The sequence below is a fragment of the Numenius arquata genome, chromosome 11, assembly GCF_964106895.1.
Source record: "Numenius arquata chromosome 11, bNumArq3.hap1.1, whole genome shotgun sequence".
Taxonomy (NCBI): domain Eukaryota; kingdom Metazoa; phylum Chordata; class Aves; order Charadriiformes; family Scolopacidae; genus Numenius; species Numenius arquata.
In genome coordinates, this window is record NC_133586.1 from 39,907,084 (window position 1) to 39,923,342 (window position 16,259).

The window sequence follows — 16,259 nt, forward strand, 5'->3', positions numbered from 1 at the left end:
TTCTTTTAAAGTTTTCAACCTTTATGAGGGTTTCCCCTGAACACAGTGGGAATTGCTTGGAGGATGTTCCTTTGAGGTGCTCTGTAGAACTGCAGATGTCTCTCTTTTTCATACCAGGGTGTCTGGTCCAGTCTGAATAAGTTCTTATCTCTTAGCAATGCACTACTGACACCTTTTCTAAACCAGTCGTGGCTAATTCTTGGAAGAGCACTTTGTCAGTGAAACCCTTTGTGTCAAGGGGAAAATAATAACAAAGCTGTGTTGCCTGCATGTAGGACGTAGTACTTTTCCATCTTGCTTCTGAACAGGAAGGAGGATGATTCCCCATTTTTTGACTGTTGAACTGCACATTGGGACCAGCTTATGGCACTGAACTGATCCTTTATTTAGCAGTGATAGTAAACACTGGAGTGGTCTAGGGCTGGCAGATAGCTAAGGTCATAGTAACTTTCATTGTAGCTGGTTTCTAATGGAGAGTGTATTTCCTAGACAGATTTTTAGACCTGTACTTTGCTTGTGTGGTTTGAGGAGAAGTCCTTTTGGTTCAGGGTTGTACCTTTTGTCCTTTCTTGTCAAGTTGGGGAAATGAAGCTTTGTTTTGTCCTAATAAAGAATTCACCTGGTTTCCTCTCTGCATCCTAATTGCTCTCTGGAGAGCACTAAAGTGTGCTTAAGCATATTGTAACTGTTTACTCACAACGTCTGCTGTATGTGCAGTAACGCAAGATGTTCGATCTCTGCCCTGTCGCTGCAGGCTGGCATGATTCGCACAGACAAGGACGAGTTCTTCATTGAACCTCTGGAGAAAGGGGCCCAGGAGGAGGAGGAGGGAGGAGGCAGAACGCACGTGGTTTATCGCAGAGCAGCTGCCAAGAAGCAGCTTCCTACTGAGAGCGCGGATACCCTGTATAAAGGTAAGGCAGAGATGTTCACGTCAGCTGATGTATAAAGTGTAGCTGAAGGCATGTAGCCAATGTGATGTGCTCTCTGGCTTTTTTATCCTTGAAAATGGAAATGTGTTCTTCTCCCTCTGTGGATGAAAAGGTAAGGAAGGAGTTGAACACTTTACCTGGGGTAAGCAAGCATTGCAGCAGCCAAAACTATCTCCAGGATGGTGGAACTGCGTGTACGCTTGAAAGAGTTTGCTTGGCCCCGGAGACAGCCAGCATAAAGTCCTGTGTCCCTTTGTGTCCCCGCGTCGGAGCAGGGACGGTGGATGGATGAGCGGGGACAGGTACCAGCGCTGGCGTTGTAAAGGCCATGTTGGAAGGCTGCTCCAAGGACACCAAAGCTGACACGGTGCACAGGCTTCTCACTCACGGTGTCTTCGCTGGGCTGGATTTAATTCCAACAGGGAAAGAATGATATCTTCAGATACAAACACAAACTTTCTTAATTTATTTGTGTTTCCAAGTATGGAATTTCACCTACTAAGTATGTGATAGACAGTTCTGGAATAACAAGAATGTAGTTCAATGTAGTATTTTCTTTCTCTGGTAACTGCTTGGATGTTGCCCCTTTTTTGCTGAATAAATAAGGGATGCAAATCTGGTAAGTGGATGTTTTGACAGCTGATGTTAACACTGAGATTAACTGGGTCGTTTGAGTGGAAACAACAAAATTGCTACATTTTTGTTCCAAATGTGTGTACCGAACTGCAGAATTATTTGCAATGCATGCCCTAGTATTATCTTTTTGCAGTAAAATGTAAGTATAAAATAGTGTGTTAGATTTGTCCTTTGTAGAAATCTTTGCAATGATCCTTATCCCTCTACTATGCTCCCTTAATCATTTTCAAAAGACAAAGAATATGGTACCTGTTGTAAAAACTGCCATCGCTCCTGCATATAATGATGCCCAGAAACCACTGGGAGGAACAGATAGTCACAGAGATGGGGCACTGAAATTAGAACCAAGTGAATAATACAAATTTCTCAATGTTCATGTTGGAATGGGGAGAAAAAAGGAAGCAAGCAACAGCGTTCAACTAACTTCTTTTTCCACTTTGGCCATCAAAACAACCCATGAATTTTGTGACTGATGCAGTGCTGTGTTGGGCTTTTCTGGTTGCCCTTGTGCTTGTTCTGGAGCAGAGCTGGGGGACACAGGAGTCCAAGTGCCACAATCCCAGCATCACAGGATGGAAGTTGCTCTGTTAGTAGATGTTTATAAAATTATTGCAGTGTTGGAAAATATCAGCCAGTCACTGTGCTGCTTCTTAAACAAAAGAGACTTGATTTTATTCACACCTTATGGCAGTATTTTTGTTTTTGGATGGTAAATATTCCTCAGGAGTAGGAGTCTGGTACACAGAAAAGCATAAATTGTAGATCAGCTCCAGTTATTGGCATGTGGTACCTGCTAGAGGAAGGCTCTGACAGCGGTATCTGAAACCACCGCTCTGAAACGCAGCGTCGTGCTGCGGGGCTTCTCCTGGAGTGACGGCGGAGCTGCTCGTGGGTTGCCTGTCGTGACCGGCAGCAAAGCTACGTGTGGTGTGGGATGCCACCAAACATCTGCCTCTGTCACCTCACCTGTGCTGTGTGCCCGGGTAAGGACTGAAGTTTGCAGGCTCTGGTACAAAGGCACAGAGTAATAACAGCCGTCAGCCAGCGCTGGGGGATTAAAAAGCAAAAGGGAGGCTGAACTCTTGCAGGCCAGGCTGAGACATGGCGCTGACTGTGTCTGGAAAAAAATGCTAAGATTAGTAATCTTCCCTTCCATCCACCATCTTTTGATTTGTAAAATTGATTAAAGATTAGTTTTTATTTTGGAAAAAACCCCAATATACTATACAGGGTTTTTTTCCCCATGAAATTCTCTTTGCCTCTAGCAACGGCCACTACAAAACTGGTCTGTTCTCATCTACTTTTTATTAAACCTGGCTTCCCACTTCTGATTTGCTCTAGGCGACAGGCGTGGAAAGGACAAGCTTTCAAAAATTGTGATTTTGTTTTCCAGTTTGTCTTTTTCCAGAATGCATCTAGTTTTGGTTAACAAACGTCAAAATATTTAGTGACTGGGCGTTGATAAGCTCTGTGCTGCATGTTTCCATAGTGCTCTAAATTAATCAATGGGCTTATTTAGGAAATACTTAGGACACTTTCAGCATGCTGTATCTATTTAAAACAAAACAAAAAAAGGAGGTTAACCAAGAGCACTCCCTCTCTTCCACCATCCCTGGAGACAACTGCATTGTTGCCAAGTCCCATAAATTTACATGTGATGAATGGTAACACTTGGACTATTTTTAAAGGTCCAGCCTCCAGGAATCTTATGAATATGTGATGATGTGTGGTGTTTTTTTTCTCCAGGTGAGCTTCTGCCTATTTTAACTGTTGATAAAAAATTTGTAGTTTCTGACTGTGTAAATATCCTAAATAACGAGTAACGCAAAGTATATAGTATTCCATAATTTTTAAGAAAACATCTTTCAAAATCCCATGATATGTTAATTTAATCCCAGGATTTGGGAGGGGATTGTGAGTCATGATTTTTGAATGTTTGGGTTTGGATAGATAGATATGAATTCCTTATAAATATTCCTATCTTTGGCACTCTTTTCACAAGAAATAGAACAAGCTGTTCTCTCCCCAGTGGAACAGGAGGTGAAGGAATTGAAATCTCCAAGAACTTGGGGTTGGGTGGGTGAGTTGTCATTTCAAGGATTTGGGGCTTGTGCTGGGACCTTGCATAGTGCAAGAGCTTTGGGATTTACTTCACAGCTGGTGGGTCTGTTAGGATGCTGCTCTTAGGGAAATCTCTTCAGGCTTCCACTTGCAGAAGTGGGGCTGGGTCTGTGGAGCAGAAGATGCCAACAGGGCACAGGGTACCTTTTGTGGTGCAGGGCATGGGGCTGTGTGGTGCTACGGAGGGCTCTTTATGCCTCCTCCACACAGAACCAAGGAGCTCTTCATTCCCAATGTGCTGCCTGAGCAGGTGGTCTCTAGTCATTTATTTGAGACTTTGAGGGAAAACTTTCTCTAGCTTTAGTTATCCTGGTAATTAATCTATATAGGGACCTAGTCTCCTAAATGTAGCTATTCTGGATGGTGGCTTGTTGGAGATCTCAGTACCCCAAGTCAACGTGCATGTCCCCATGGCTGCCCATGAAGAGAGCTACAACATGGAGCTGCAGGACAGTAGGAGAGAGGTCTCTGAAGCTGATGGGCAGCTGATCTTACCCAAAACAACACCTAGGACTAATGGAAGATCCATCGACTGGTTGTGAGGGTGGATTCATTCATAAAGGAAAAAAAAAAAGTGTTTTCCCAACTGTGGAAGTAAATTCCAGATTTTGCTAAGAGGTACGGTGAGGTGGACCTGTCAGCAGGGGTTTTCTAGCGTTTTCCATATGCTATTATCTATCTTTTATATTATAGTAATGGAAATTGAGATTTTATTCCATCTGTTTAAAAACTATGAACAAACAAAACCCACAACCTCCTAAGCCCTGGAGAGATCAAGGTGTGCATCTTCTTTTATGAAGGCTCTGCTGATGTGCTGGGTTTTATGTAGTGGAATGTGCTGGGAGAAGATGGGCATGAAACGAGTGGCAGAGCTGGAGTCTGATTTCAGACCATACCAGGTTTGCTTTTGCATTTACGTAAAACACTATCAGAATATTGGGAAAAGTAAATACTTACTTTGGCAGCCTGAATAATTGTGTTTTGACTGGTGTAGGATCATATGGTGTTTGCGAGAATCACAGAGTAAAGGGTATTTCTACCTGTTTTTCCCCTCTCAAACAATACTATTTGTTAACGCACTGGAAAAAGGTAAACATCATAATTTAGGTAAGTAATAATCTGCAGCAGAGTGAAAGTCTGTGTGAGCTCACTGCAAATTAGGCTAATTGTTCTGGAAAGAAATATTTTCATGCAGTGGTTGATGTATTGCAGGTATGGTGGGAATAAATCCTATTTTTTCTGGCAACCGCTTTTACTACTTGCATGCATATAATAATTTATCTTCCTCTAGATAAAAATAAGCAGCATATTGAAAATATTTTAATATTTCCAGTTGAATTCCTCCTTAAAAAGATGAGAAATATTGCTTGACAGCAGTAAAACTTCCTACACGATAGAACTAGAATTAAATAGACAAGCTAGAGGAGGTTGGTTTTTTCCTTGAAACTGATGGATTTTTGCTTAAATGTTCTTTAGATGTTAGGTGAAGAGATGGGAAGAATTTAATAAATGGGTATGGTGGGGTCTGGAAAACCAGCTTGATTTTTGTCTCTAAAGACAATCAGATTATCAGGCTTGTAAGCTTTATATCGCATTTCCCCAGCTAAATTACTGCGTCTGTTATGTTGATCAACTGAGAGGAAATGATTATACTAAAACTTCCTTAAGGTTTGCCTTCTCTCTCAAAATCATTGTCCAAATACGCTGCTCTGAGCTTTATTTTATTGCTTGACTGATGAGAAACAGAAACTCAACTTTAGTCAACAGTTTTATTTACTGGGCAGATGAAAGATGGCTTTAGCCAAGAACAGTTTATTACCAGGGAAGACAGCAAGGTACCTCTCCAAATGTGCTGAAACTGGGCAGATTGTTGTTTCTTTAACTGCTAATTAAATCCCTTGAAATGGCCAGACCCAGTCTGACACAAGTCCCATCATAGGTTGATGGTTGGACTAGGTGATCTTAAAGGTCCCTTCCAACCTAGACAATTCTATGATTCTACGAATATACTCTGTGGTGACGGGACGGATAGACTCACAGCCTCTGCTGGAGACTCATGACCCCTTCCCAAGGGCAATATGTGGGTTTGCTTGTGGTCAGACCTTTAGAGGGGTGGTGGCTTGGTGCTGAAAGATGCGATCATTTTGTGTCACCCTGTGATGTACTTTTTGGGATGAAAAATGTCCTTTATGTTTTTCTAATGTCTATTACTGTTTCCTTTTTTTTTGTTTTTTACGTTGAGATTGGCTGACATCACCTGGCCATAAACACATCCCAGTCAGGTAAAAGGACTGAAATAAGTTGCTGCTTCTACTCGATAAAGGCAACCAGCTCCTTTCTGGATACCCAAACCTGGTCAGAGCAGAGCTGCTCCTTAGTCCTGTTACTGGCATCTCCTGCCCCTCCATGGTGCAGAAAGACAAAAGCCTTTCCTCCTCTTCACACTGATGGATGTTCGGGAGTCCCAAGGGCTTGGGGACCAATTCAGCAGGAGAGAAACCCATGTTGATTTAAGCTGAAATCATCAAACACTAGAAGTTGTTGGAAAAGACGAAAAAGTTAAAAATATGATAAAGTTGTAACAACTCGGTTGCCAGAGCTTTGCAGGTTTTAAAGATGGTATTTCAGAGGAAGACTCCTCCGTCATATCCCATCAAACTGTCGATGCCATTGATTTACTAATGTATTTAAATTACTTTTTAGAAACCAATGTGCATCTGGTGTATATTTTTCTGGATTGCTTGAAAAGGCGCTCAGATTGGCTGCAGGCTGGCTGGTTGCCATTCTAATTTACAGAAACTTTCCTGGTTACCTTTGCAGGGGAACAGTTCCTTGAGGAAACTGAAGTTTCTCCCAATTCAATCAATATTTCCTCTCAGCCTGTACTCCTGCTGATTAATTACTGTTCCCTTATTTTGCAGTCAGTAAGGTACTGATGACAATATTTTTTGTCTCCTTCCTACATCATCTGTGCATGATAAATACATCTGTCTTTCTCCTGTCTTGGCTTTTTTCTGAATTTCACATTGCAGATTCATGCGGCTTTTCTGGGAAGAAAAAGATTGAGAATTCAGTTGTGATTCAACATTTTTAATAAGAAGCAAGGTTATGCACTCATGAAAAAACAAGTCTCCAGAGAGTGGTGTTTGGCCATTGGATGTCACCCTTCCCGGCTGTAGGTGCAGCTGGTGAAGCAGTTCTTCGCTAGCACAGGCAAATAAGACTCTTACAGCCATTTTAATATGAAACTTTAGGATAAATCTAAAGGTTTCTATTTTTATAACAGTGCAATAAATCATCTGGGATGATTAGGTGAATGCTAATGAACAATGCTCTTGCATATGCTTGGTGTGAAATACAAGGAATAGCCTTGTTTTTCTAGAGTTGATGGAATTTTCTACCATAGATCTGCCCAGCGGGTGGCCTTAGCTGGGCCACCAAATGGTCTCGGATAAAAAAGTCAACCTGTCCCATGCTTCTGGGACAGTCGGTTTTCTTTTGCCTGGAAGTAAAATTATAATGAAGATAATAGAACTTTTTTTTTTGAATGCTAGTAATTTTGCTGTGTTTTTTCAGGAGGCAGGGGGAAGGGAAGTGCTCCTGTAACTAAAGTTGCATGGTGATGCGCACGCGTACCAGGACCACAGGAAAGCTGTGTGGGCTACTTTTACAGTGGGCTTTTTTGAATTTTTGAGTACTTCGGAAAGTGTATTGCAACTTCAAAGGATTTTTTGCTTTTAAATAAACGTCGTCTTTTCCCAGATGCTAAATAACACTTTTGGACGGTTGAACATGCATCAAATACTTTTTCATCATTATTTCTTCATGACATCAAATGCTGTAATCGCTGAAGCACCGTTTTGTTTTGCCAGGAACAGAAATCCTCTTGGAGATAAGTAAAATTGGTGGGACGGCAGGGAGCGATGCAGAGCACAATGGAGCCGGGGGAGGCTGGAGCCAAGAGTTGCTCCACGGGCAGGCTCTGTGCTGGATTCCTGGCCCTGAGCTGTCATCTCCCTCTCCCACCTGCTCCACAAAACTGTGATCCTTCCTTAATAAACTCTCGCTGGATGTGGAGTACAGGAACATAGTAAATTTATGTTAAGAAGCTCAGTTTCTGTACTTGTCCCCACCTTTCTCATTACGTAGTTTGAGATCCACATAGACTTTGAAGGAACACTTAAGTGCATGCTTAACTTTAAGCAGGTATTTAAGTCAAATTGATTTCAGTGGGATTCAGATACGTACCTTAGGCTAAGTGGATTTTACTCTGAATGGAGGTGGGTTCGTGGGTTCCTGTTTTGGTTATGAGGCAAGTTACTGCAGCAAGTTACTTCCATTCATATATGCAGGAATTAAAGGTGAACAACTTGATTTTTTTGTGCTTGCTTAAATATCACTGATTTGCTTGCATCATTAGTGAAGGTAAAAATAATTTAATTCTGAACTGAAGAGTTCGTTTTAGCCTCTCTGTTAAATTCAAACACTGTGATAAAGCTCTTCTAAATGATTGCTGTGAACAGCTTACAGCTGGAGTTGAATATTACCCAACAAAATGACAATAAAGCTGATACTAGTCTATAAAACAACAGTTTCCAGTTACCATACAATTACTCCTGCAAAATTTTTGTGAGAAGCGCTGATGAAAGCATGGGGAAAGTGCTCGTTTTATTTTTCACATTTTTCTATCAATTAATTCAGCACTAGGGGTGTGTGAAACTAAGCTTGATTAATCACTTGTTTGTTTATATTTACATTTAGTCAACACTTGTTTGTTTATAGACACGTTTATAGAGACAAAACACTTTGCAACAGATTTCATTAAGGTTGGTTTTTTATTCTTCCTTATAATATCCATTGATCTCACAATCCTTAATGAATTTAGCCTCTCGGTCTCCTGGGAGGAAAGAGAGAGCAAAATATTTGCCTTTTGGACAAGAGTAACATAAACCTTGTTTTTCCTGAAAGCTGATGCTGTTTCTTGCTGGTAAGAGCCCAGTGTGAGAGCAGAGTTCAGCGGAGCAGCGGTTCCTAAGCCAGCCCTTGCCTTCGGAGCCTGTGCGAGCGCTTGCATGTGTGAGTGTGTGCAGCCGCCCACAGGCGTGCGAGGAGTTTCTGCTTATGAAAATGCATGTGCACACCCACACGCTTTCTGCAGTTTCACATCTACTGGTGAGTTTTCCCCCGAAGTGTCGTCCTATTGGGGTTTGTTTATTTACAAGCTGTGTTCATGTTGTCCAACCTGCTGAGAAAGACGGAGGATGGCAACGATCCAGCGGGTTCTGGTGTCTCTGCCAGGCTCAAAGGGGGAGAAACTTGTTTCACAGAAAGACCTTAATATTCTGTCCCGACGAACTGAAAGTGTTCTGCAACCCCTGTCTCTGTTTAGGAAATGGATTCTGGAACTGCGAATTCAAAAATATGGGTAGCATGTAGTGTTTGCTGTTTTGTACCATGGGATTCAAACTCTGTGTTTAATAACAATACGCAAAATAGCATCTGGTATGCGTCACTAAAATAAGCTCTAGTAGAAAATGCCGATAAACATCTTCTGTTTAAAATATTTTCTGACTAAACGTGGCATAAATTTTGTCTGCTGTCCATGATAATGATGATAAAGTGGTTTGATCAGGCTAAAAGCTCCAGGCATCATCAACTGAAAGCAATGGGCAAGCCCAGAGTTGCAAGGGAGATGGATATCCCTCAAACATCTAAATTTCTGTCATTTCTTGCAACAGAAGAGCCACATGTGAGGCCTTGTGAAGTGGTCCAAGGATTAAAAATGTATTCCAGATGGTTCTGACTGTTCTCAGCTGTGTGAAATCTGCTCCTCGGTGGCCGGCCACCGAAGCAATGCTGTGCGCTGCTGGTATCTTGGGCTTGCAGAAGAGGCACGGGAAGGGTCGCTGCCTTTATAGCTGTGTGAGATGCAGCTGAAGAATGAGAAAGAAATCACTTGATCTTTCTCTGCCTTGATTTAATTAATGGTGGCTACTGTAAACCAAGCATGTCCCTACAAGCAAATGTGGTGTTGCTCTTGAGCTCAACACCGGTTAAAGGGAGAGTATTTCAGTGCCTCAGAGCTGGTGCTGCGTAGACAGTCATCATTGGGCACATTTGCAGTGAAAGCCTGGGTAGCTAATGCCTGAGCTGAGTCATAGAATGGTTTGGGTTGGAAGGGACCTTAAAGATCATCTAGTTCGAACCGCCCTGCCCTGGGCAGGGACACCTTCCACTAGACCAGGTTACTGAAAGCCCCATCCAGCCTGGCCTTGAACACCCCCAGGGATGGGGCAGCCACAGCTTCACTGGACAACCTGTTCCAGTGCTTCACTACCCTCACAGGAAAGAATTTCTTCCTACTATCTCATCTAAATCATACCTCTTTCAGTTTTATAAACCATTACCCCTTGTCCTGTCACTACATTTCCTGACAAAGAGTCCCTCTCTGGCTCTCCTGTAGGCTCCCTTCAGATATCGGAAGGCTGCTATGAGGTCTTCCCAGAGCCTTCTCTTCTCCAGGCTGAAAAACCCAGGCTGAAGGGCTGTTTTCTTCAGCTCACCATATATATGGTAGGTTATGCATGATATAATGCATTTAATCACTGCCTTATGCACTGCCCAAAACCCATCTCCCAGTATCGCCAGGACTGCTTGTCCTGCTCCTTTTCCCATTGCAATCACAGTCCAACTCCACTGGTGAGATGCAGCAGTACAGACCAGTACTGCTCACCACTACTACCTGCTGGGTCATCTGGCCAGACAGAGAGGATACAGAGCATTTCACCTGCCTTTTGTAGACAAGGTGAGAGGGAGATGCAGCTCTTTGGGCCTGTTTCTTGCCCTGGTGCGTGCAGGTTGCAGTGATGAGCAGGAAAGCACGTGCTTTAGCAAAGCATGTGTTGGGCTCAGTGGGAGGCTGGGGAGGATGCCTGTAGTAACCCGGTGGTTGGTGTGTATTAGTCTACAGAGCCTTGGTTTATAGCTAGAGCCTGTATTGGGTAATAACTTTCTGTAGCTGTTTTGTAACTCTTGCTTATTTATTTGTGTTCTCTGTGTTTTGAATTCCCTAAGCAATGCTTGGGGCTGCCTGGACTTTTTAGGTAAAAATAACTTCTACTTGAAAAGTAAGCAATAGCAGTGCTAACTTTCATTTCAGCTAGTGCAAGTCTCCTTTCCCCTGTGCTTTCCTGAAATTATAAAAAGTAAGAGGATCTCAGCCCAGGAAAAAGCCAGTAAAATTTCTGATTTCAATTGCTTTGAATTTGCACTTTGGCACAGTAGTAAATTCATTTCTTCTTGAAAATCTGTGCTTTTCTGTAAAGCACAAACACTGTTTTGATACAGTGGGATAAGTTTAAGGCGGTAGCAGAAACTATGTTACTGCAAACTATGACATCAAACTGATTTTTCTAAATGATGATGTTACAAATGATTGATTTATAATTGTTTTTCAACATATTTTGTCCCAAACTGTGTGGCACGATGTCTCATATGCATGTTTATGGGTAATACTTTGAATTTAATTGTCTGCTCATTTGAATACAAACCTCAGGAGTTGTTACCTAATAATTGCCAATTTATTTGATTTAAAGATTTTATAGATTTTAAATGTTCTGCCTGCAGGACTGACTTGGACAAACAATGTTAAGCCAAACAATGATAATTTTGTTAATACAGAAGTGCCTTCTTGGATTTGAACCACTTCTGTAAAAGGCCCACACGTGAACAGGGACCACTCTCTGCTTCAGTGACTCAGTCACATCCCAGACATGGTGTGATGCTCTTGCCCAGTTCGAACCTGCAGCACTGCCAGCACCGACCTGCATCCTGACTCTTCATTGCTGAAACTCTACTGTCATAGTAAGAACAAGGGCATGGTTTGGTAATTAGTTTAATCCAGTCTAGCTCTGTACTGATGACAGACTAGTCCTTCTCTCTCGCTGGCCACACAGTCCCTCTGCCAGCTGTTGCTGCCTTAGCTGCATTGCTGAAAGGGATGCTGTCACCAGCTGGAGGCTGTTGCATGGTCAAACAATGCGAAGGCAGATAACTGCATCATTGCAGTGTTTTCTTCAATGCCCATGTCCTCTTCTGGCTACGTGTCTTCAGAGACCCTCATAGGGAGTGGCACCCGGTTCCCTTGTACACTTGTCCCATTCCCATGTGAAGGGCACAGTCTCTTTCAAACAGAGTTTCCTCTTTTACTCTGTGATGTTGCATAGCTCTTGGAACTGCCATGCTTGTTAATGGGTTAAACACAGTATGCTTTATTTTTCAGCAGGTTCTTTGATTAAAAGCCTGGTATGCATCTTTGCTCTTCCTTTTATCTGGGAGTTTTTTGTGCAGTCACTTACTTGTTCCAGCTCTCTGTGTGTGCTCGGACCATCTGGCACGGCTCGCTTGCCCGGCAATGTGTGGTGCTTTCAAGGGGAAAAATTATTAATCACAATCTGGATGGCAATGGGATTAGAGATTGGTTTTATTTTGACTCCTGAGCTGCCAGGTCCACAGGTAGGTAGCTCTTCAGAGAAGGTTTCTCAGTAGCCCTTCGCACATCCATCAGGCAATATTGCAAGGAGAGGCGATCCCGAAGGGCTAAGTGTTGAGGAGGAGTTGGGAGCAGTGGTCCTTGGCGGCTCAGGCTCTGCTGTCCCTCACTGCTGGCCTGCTCGGAGGCTGTCACGCTGCAGGAGCCTCGCCGTGCTAAGGATCGCTTTCTTTAGCACTGCTGGGCTTCAGACAGTTGTCCTTGGAACAAAATTCATTTCCCTGGGCTCTGCTCCATTTTGCAGGGTTTGGCCACTACAGACTGTCAATTTTAAAAGAGACATGGCTTTTGGTATGTGTTTTTTTTTTTTCTGGTAACTCTAATATTTTAACATTGCTTCAATACGTGTAGCTTTTTAAAAATTGGGGTATTATTTACAGAACATTTTTCGGAAGGATTCTGTCATTCAAAGAATGAGTCACACATAAGACATGCTCAATCCTAAAAGTAACCCGAAAAGAAAAGCCTAATAGTGGTTTCTGTGAACTGCCACCTGTGGGGATTTTTAAAACTTATAATCTTGTCAGGTATCTGTGTACTTTGTGGCCATGTCTGTTTGCCTGTCAAGGGGATCTTTTTTCCTGTTGTACATGTGGAGGCATATAACAGTTGTTGAGGTGCTTGCTGACCGTGAATGGTGAGAGACACCGAGAAGTGTTTTATGCCTGAAGCAGCTGCCTCCAAAAGTGCCCATCCCTGCGCCTCCCATCAAAAACCACCTCGCGCACTTAGCAGGGAAGTCAGCACAGAAAGTTTCCCTTGGTGGGGTAGGGATTTTTTTTTTTTCAACTTTTAAAGAAATATCAACCGTTGGTTTGTTTTCTCTGTCTGATCTCTTTTTTTAATTCTTTGGAATAAATTGACTGTGTGGTTTAAAGTGATGTGGGGTTTTAAATGGGTCTTTGGATGTGGGAAGTGGTGACATTTTGGAAAAGTCATTCTTCCATAGGTTAGCAAACCCAGGCCACTTCCTAGGAAAGCATCTGGTATGACTGGTAGCAACAGTAATTAAATAATGACATGAGAAATCGCCTTTGACTGACTATTAATACATATGAAATTAACAGGCACTGAGAGTTGCGTCTTATGAGCTGCCTTTTGTATTGCTGAGTGGGCAGCAATCCTGTTTGTCTAATTGAGCTTCACTATATCATAGTGTTCAGAGTTCATTCGTCCTACTGGGTTTCTTTCTAGGGTTTTCCATTTTTAGAGAGAAGACTGTTTTTAATAGTAATGAACATGCCGCAGTCATTCATATCTTTCTCCCTGTGGAGTAGGGTGGAGGTTTGTTCCCCATCTTACAGAAATTTTCTCTCCGACTCGGTGCTTTCACACCCATTTCTTCATGTTGAAGCTGGGCATGCCAAACCCTAGGTATTTGGGGCTTGAATATATTTGTTCAGTGGCTTTTAAAGCAGATTTATTTCCAATACATCAAAAAATGGATTTCATGGGGATTGGGGAATCAGTTCTTTCAGGGATCTGAGCTTAAAATGATGTATTGTCTAAAGCCATAGATTAAATCTGGGCTTGAGTCCTCATTCACAGGCTCGCTGACCGTTCTTCCAACCAGATCAACTCAGCCTTTTCCCAATCCCTGTTAAGAAACCTGACTAAAGAGCAGGCTGAAAATCATGTATTTTAACTTTGTATTCTATTTGCAAGCTCAAGTATTCTTTGCTTTGTTTTTCTTTAAGCAGAGTCTCTGGAGACTTGTTAAACCATGAAATGGTTAGAAAAAGGCAGCCCAAAGGCTCTAGCTAGGGGTGTTAAATGTCCTAGGCAGCCCTAAAATGCTACTCAATCTCCAGTGTAAAATATAACAAAGGGGGAAAATCTGATTTTGAGTCAACATAAGATGACTTGAATATAATTTCTAAATTTCCAGGTATTTTTCTTGGATATCCCAATTACATTTGTGCAGAGAAAGGGATGGTATTGACATTTCCATGGCAACCCATTGTAGCGTTTCAGATATTGACCTGCAGGTCATAAATTACTGAAGCAGAATATTTTTGGAAGACTGGCAAAATCTATCAGTCTGCTGCAAGACGTACGGACAAGAGCATAGCAACAAAATGCAGATGAGAAAACGCAGGCTTCAGAATAAGGTCTGGGCTGAAAGTTAAGTGGAAGTTTTGTGTAAGACTCCACTGGCAGTGAGTAACATCAAGTGACAGCCCAGAGGGGTTAATTTCTGCTGGTTTTTGGCTGTGGATCTGGTTTGTATTTGTGGCTGGATGTGTGATAGAAGTGGGATGATTGTGAAAATGTTGTAGCAGCTCTATTATGCTTCTATTAGAGGTGCTAACAGACTTAGAGAGCCTCACCTGGCTGCCTTCATGCTGCTGTTACACTGGCTGTGGGCAATGATGGTAGGATGTGGGTGGGAAGGGCACATGACCTGGATTAGTTAAGCCTTAGATCTATATGGAGGTGTTTACTGGTCCGTAATAACTGATTGCCAGCTGTTCCGTTTGGGACCCTCTTATCAGACGTCCTGAAGAGAATTAAATGGTCTTCTGTGCCGTTGAAAGCCTGGTAGAAAGCACGGGCAAAGGGCAGAGCGTTCCTTGCAAGAAAGCTGGTGCGTCTAAGCTCTGAAGATTTGCAGCAGATAAGATTGATTGCGCTAGTAGGATTTACAGTCCTTACGGGTCTTGGGTCAGACAACTGGAAAGCCTGATTGTCTCTGAAGTGATGGCGGGGGCATTTCCAAGAAGCTCGGGGAGAAAGAATCCCTTAGCTAAAAGGCCACATTTCTTCCTTAAGATTATTTCTTTTCAATTTTTTGAAGTTTTTAAAGGAGAGCTCAGAGTCTTTGCAATGTGAGATGGAACGGTGCTCCCACCAAATAAATTACAGTGTCTCTTTCAAAATCCCCGTAGGCAGCGCATGTTATGTGATAGCTAATTCTCACAGACCTTATAGGAATGCATTTTCTGGGAACTGCTTTTGTAATAATAAATTACTGTTGGCAAGTGGATAAGGTTCAGCCAAGCCATGTACTTGATCCCGTTCACACTGATTTTAATGGAAAAGTTCCCAGTGAGTTTAGTGGGGGCAGACCCAGTGCAAGGCTGTGGGAAACCGGGTGGCTGAATTTGCCTGAATTGCAAAGTGTCTTTGTCTGCTTCTGTTCTGCTTAATTTTGTACATTCTGGGTTTCGCGATTTACTTTGAGATTGATTTGAACACAATGAAGCTAATTTGTAACTTGAAGCTATGTTAAGAATTGAGAATATGACCTAGATATCCTTAGTGACGGAGTGTATCTATGGACATGATGGAATGGACCTACATATTCCTAATGAAACCACACACATGGTTCCTCTCTCCCTGACACCTCTTCTATGTCTGTTGAGAGACAGCAACATCTTTCATTGTTTGTGAAAAATTATCAGAGCCCCTTGGAAAATACAGCGGCAAAACACTAAGAAAAATAAATGTATCCCGTGCATAGATTGTCACAAGCCTGTGTGCTAAGCGATGAAAGCACATCTGTTGCAACTGTAATGTCTGTAAAAAAAAAAAAGCACATAAAAGTGTACAATGTCATACACATTCAGGTGATTTGCTCAGCGTTCAGGCAGAGTCTCTTTCTGCCTTTGGCAGCTGGGCCTCCATGAGATGATTTCCCTCCCTTCCCACTTATGCTTTGTCAATACCCTTCCTCATCTCATGAAACACATCATTAGTTTCAACCAGTTCAACCGATACGTCATTAATGAATCTGATAAGAAGCTTCCAGATCGTAAGCCGACCAAGTTACATGTCTTGGGCTTTCAGAGGAAGCTGCTCCTTTTTCTTTTTAATGAGTGCAGCTTTATTCCTATCACCTGGTCAGGTACGCCTTCCTCCAGTGTTGGTTACAGATGCATTCAGAGCTGGGATATAATTTTGTTAAGCTTTGTCAGTAATAATCGCACCTTCATTCCTTCTGGTGCTTTTTTGATCAAATAATTTTCTGAATTTTCTTTGTGTAGCCCCTCTTTTGGGACATGCGCTTCACTGTGCTT

The 16,259-nt window shown here is 42.4% G+C and overlaps 1 protein-coding gene across 1 annotated transcript in view; it reads left to right on the plus strand.

Moving 5' to 3' along the window:
* The window catches only part of ADAMTS2 (ADAM metallopeptidase with thrombospondin type 1 motif 2), a 189,297-nt gene that overhangs the window by 68,849 nt on the left and 104,189 nt on the right, over positions 1–16,259 (plus strand). Inside the window, exon 3 of the mRNA XM_074155475.1 lies at positions 755–914. Coding sequence (XP_074011576.1) covers positions 755–914 — 160 coding nt within the window. The remainder of the gene's footprint in view (positions 1–754; positions 915–16,259) is intronic.